The sequence below is a fragment of the Centruroides vittatus genome, unplaced genomic scaffold (genome assembly GCF_030686945.1).
Source record: "Centruroides vittatus isolate TY-2023 unplaced genomic scaffold, ASM3068694v2 contig_1291, whole genome shotgun sequence".
Classification (NCBI taxonomy): domain Eukaryota; kingdom Metazoa; phylum Arthropoda; class Arachnida; order Scorpiones; family Buthidae; genus Centruroides; species Centruroides vittatus.
In genome coordinates, this window is record NW_027120823.1 from 31,271 (window position 1) to 36,348 (window position 5,078).

A 5,078-nucleotide genomic window follows, 5' to 3' on the forward strand; every position below is an offset into this window, starting at 1 on the left:
ACTGATACAGACATTCACAGGGAAATCAGAATCGATCATAATAGCTGTCAAACCCATACAAATGACATTCCCTTTTCCTTTAGGGAAGTCCAGAAGACTATATACACACTAAAGAATAATAAATCACCAGGATTGGATGGAATTTCAGCAGAAATGGTGAAGGCTGCATACACAGAAGTCCCAATTGCCTTCGTCCTTCTTTATAACAATTGTCTCAAAATAGGCTACTTCCCTGACAATTGGAAGATAGCAAACGTTAAATTTATTCCAAAAACAAAAAACGCAAACAGCCCTGAGCAATTCAGACCCATCAGTTTATTACCAGTACTTGGGAAAATTTTGGATGGGCTAATAATAAACAGAATTTATTACCACCTCCAGAAAAATGACAAACTTAACGAACAGCAGTTTGGCTTTAGACAAGGACGGTCAACAATCCAAGCCGCCCTCCGGGTAAAAGACTTTATAACAAATGCGTGGGAGAAGGAAGAACACGCCATGATAATTTCCGTTGATTTTAAAAAAGCATTCGACTACTTGTGGTGGCCGAGCGTATTTAAACGACTTAACAAGACAGAATGCCCTGCAAACATGCAAGAAATACTTAGAAATTATTTACATAACAGAAAAGCAGGCTACTTTTCTAATAACATTAACATTATAAAGCAGGTTACCAGAGGATGCCCACAGGGCTCGAGAAGTGGACCAGGCCTCTGGAACCTGGCATTCGACAGCCTGTTAGAAGAATACGACCAAACAGCAAGAGCAAAGATACAGGCTTTTGCGGATGATGTCGTTCTAATGATAGCGAACAAGAATTGAAACAGGCTAGCAGAGGAAGGAAACAGAGCCCTGGAGAAGATAAACAAGTGAAGTCAAACACATAAACTGGAAATAAATTATAAAAAATGTGAGCTCATGGTGTGTTCAAAAAAATTTGGAAGAGGACAACTTAAAAAACAAATTGGCATATATATCAACGGAAACAGAATCAAAAATGTGAACGAGATGAGATACCTGGGCATCATTTTCGACAGGGCGCTCAGCTGGAAAGAACACATAAATAAAATCCACCAAAGAATGCTTGAGAAAAGCAACACACTCATGCAAATTTCTAGAAATGTCTGGGGCTTGAACCACCGGTCAGGAAGATTGATATACAGAGCGGCGATCGAGCCTGCAATCCTGTATGGAGTACAGGTGTGGGGCGAATCGGCAAACAAAGTTGAAACGAAAAGAAAACTACGATCAATACAAAGGAAATTCATGATAAACATTTGTAAGGCCTACAGAACGGCCCCAACGGATGCATTGTTGGTTCTAGCAAATATCTTACCAATAGACCTCAGGATCAAACAACTCGTATGGGAATGGTCCCTAATAAAGGAAGACGTTAACAGCTTAAACAGCAAAGAAATAGCAGACAAAATCAAGAAGGGAAAATTGCCATCGGACATTGGTGAACTCATTCAAAAAATAAAGGAAAACCAACTGGAAAAAGCAATGAAAAACATGGACACAATTAGACATCTAGCAGAAGAGATCAGTTATAAAGCAGACATAGAACAAACATATAACAACCAGGAAGAACAATGGAAAATTTGTACGGATGGATCAAAGAACGCAGAAGGCTCCGGAGCCGGAGTAGTTATATATGACCCAAAAAATTTTAAAACATATCAGGCGAGTTTAAAAATGGCTAAACATTGCACAATAACTCAAGCGGAGCTCTGGGCAGTCTTCAAGGCTTTGCAACACGTAGACAATAAACTCCAGAGTTTTAAGGGAGCAATAAAGGTTTACACAGATAGCAGAGTCGTAATCCACACACTGAGGAATCAAAACGGAAGGACACAACTGGCCAACGAACTTATTGAACTGGCCCAGAAATTAGGCAAAAATAAAATAATAAAATTCCAGTGGATCCCTGGACACAAGGGAAACGAGGGGAATGAGATGGCGGATAAGTTGGCATTAAAAAATCTCCCAACAACATATAAAAGAATACCGCTCAATATTATCAAGAACAAAATTAAAGAAATAGTCGAACAACAATGGCAGGAAGAGTGGGAACACTCCACAACCGAAAGAACCCTATACAGATTCATACCAACAACCAATAATAAACAAACATACAGACATCTGAGACCCAACTATGAGGTCACACAGTGTCTGCTAGGACATGGAAATTTCAACGCATATCTTTTCCGCTTCGGCAAAAAAAAAAAAAACAACGATAAGTGCGACACCGATACCGACAAAATAGATGATATCTCCCACTATCTCTACGAATGTAGCAAATATGAACACCGACGAAAGAAATTCCAAGGACAGTGTGTTATAGCTGGATCTAATTGGCCACCATACGAGAGTGAATTGACTCAAAACAGAACCCTATATAGGCATCTTTGCAATTTCATTAAAGCAACCAAAAAGCTATCGTCACCAAACGAAAGAAGAAGCGAAAACCATCGAAAAGATAACCCAATGAACAGTAGACTGACACTGACATGTCAAGAAGAGACTGGCAGACATTCGGAATAGCATCTGGATCAATACAACAGAATTGATATTGTGTAAATAATGTAAATACTATCAAATGTTAAGCTTAAATTGTTTAAATGTTTACCTTGATAATCGCGTTGTTGTCAAAGTAGACACAATAAAGTAGCTGATTATTATTATTATCATTATTATTAACAACTCGTCTCGATTATATATATAAATTAATAAATATAATTCTTACTTCCATTTCAGGCGATCCGTTTCTTTCTTCTATAGTATCCATGTTGTTCATCGTTAATGTCGTAGAATATAAACGTGAAATAGTTTCCTATATATAAATTAACAATAACATAATTGACTTACTTCAAATCCGTGCCTTCTTTTAATTATTCTTTACTATACAACTGGGTGCATGCGCGTGTAAGATGTTCTTGAATAAAAAGTAATGTTAAAGATATCCAGTGTCTACCTATGCACCCAGTTGTGAAGTAAAGAATAATAACATAACTTTTCTGTTTTATCACTACATATCACAAAACGAAACAATTTCTTATTATCTAAAGCAGCGATTCTCAACTTTCTTAGCTCCGCGACTCCCCAAATAATAAATATAAATAAAATCACTATTTTGCGACCCCCACCCACAAAAATAATAATAGTAAGCTTTACTATTACTAATTGAATTTTCAATGTAATTATAAATGTAAATTTTTTTAAATACAGCACTAAAACTAAATTTAAAAAAAGATTAATAAATTAACTTAATTAATAAGAAGATTATAATTTTGTACTATACATATGCATTCACTTCGTAACTGCATTTTTAAAACACGTAATAACAGATTTCTGTGTGATCTGTATGAATTTAATGGAACTGTGCACATTAAACCATTTGTTTTATTACACGCGTTCAAGGTTAATTAAAATATATTTTGTTAACCCCCTCTGCTAGTATAATAAATGTTGGTCCTAATTCTTACATAAAGCGCTTTCTTTTGTGAAAATGCTTCAGAAAAACTGTGTTTGTTGTATTCCTCGTATGTATGTAAATCAGTTTCATATACTGTACATAAAAATGCATAATATATATATAAATACAATAAAAATATTTATTATATTTATTTATGTAAGTAAATGAGAACAATAAGTAGGCGTTTTCTTCATTTTTAATTGATAGAAGTATAAAAATATTACATATCAAATTCATCTATTTTTATTTTATGGTGTAATACAAATTACCTTGTTTCAAAACATAGTTATTAGCATTAACGTGTTCAAGGATATTCCAGAATAATATGAAAGATATTACTACGTAGAATGATTTTAATCTTTAGACAAATTTAGCAGAAATATAAAATTCGTTCTATCGTTCTATTCATTTCATTTATTAACATTTGTACTTACATAAAAATTTTTAATTTTACACTTACATAAAACACACGAATTCATTTTAATTTTGAAAAATTATTCCAGCACTAACCCATCTTGATTATAAAACTATTTTTAATTTTTATAAATTTTTATTTAAAATTATTAAATATTCACAATAATGCTATCATACTATGAAATATTATATTTTTCTGTACTACATAAAGTAAAATTTAATTTTCAAACAGAAGAAAATAAACATCAACTTCTACTCGAAATGCAATAATTGCTGCATTACTTGCAAGATTTATATAACATTTACGATCTCATTTCACACAGATTTAAAATACGATATGAAAAGAAATAATCTTTAAAATGCCTTATAGTGAATTTTCTTTATAGATTAAAATGCCTTAAATAGTATTTTTTTAATATTCAAACACAATTTTTTAGCTTAGCGATATCTTTGTTATCAAAATAAAACTGACCTGATTATGACTGGAAAGGATGAAATTCTTCTAATATTATAAGTAAATAAATGTGACATAAATTCACAGAAGTATTTATAATATATTAACGGAATAATATAATACTTTTTCTTTATACCTTGTCTGATAATTACAGACCAAGTTGCTAATATGTCGCTTTTCTGTCGACACATATAATTGTCATCGTAATTATTATTCTTAAATAAAATATTTTGTGACGTATTCCTGACGTATTAGTGACAATCTACATCTATTTATTCTGATGAATTTGTGTTTTTTATTGCTTTGCTTATACAGACAAAATGAGATGAGAAGTTCTAAACATTAGGCAGATTATTCATCTTTTTAATTTTTATAGTGTTTGAAACTTGTCTCTTTATTGTGTCCGTATACACCGACTTATTGATAAAATCTAATATTGTAGTTGAGACAGTAATTTCTTAAAATTTGATTGATACGAACATAACATTAGTTTTCAATTTCCTCTTCAAGATTAAGGTACGTTTTCAATACCGATGCATATCACACTAGATAATAACCAACAAACCTACAAAAGTAAATGTTCAAGAAATAATACAGACGTATGCAGAAAATATATTAGAAAATGTTATAAGTATATGATGGCTAACGTAAGGTTGTAGAAAAGTGACGTGGAACTTGCCAGCCATAGATTCATCACTCGTAATCATTGAGTGATTAAAATATCATAGTTTTAGT

General features: G+C 32.5%; 1 protein-coding gene across 1 annotated transcript; it reads left to right on the plus strand.

Moving 5' to 3' along the window:
- Window positions 1-918: 918 nt before the first annotated feature.
- LOC136989297 (uncharacterized) lies at window positions 919-2,544 on the plus strand. The gene has a single exon (XM_067287419.1). It carries the CDS (start codon window positions 919-921, stop codon window positions 2,542-2,544), a length of 1,626 nt encoding a protein of 541 aa, XP_067143520.1.
- Window positions 2,545-5,078: the final 2,534 nt, after the last annotated feature.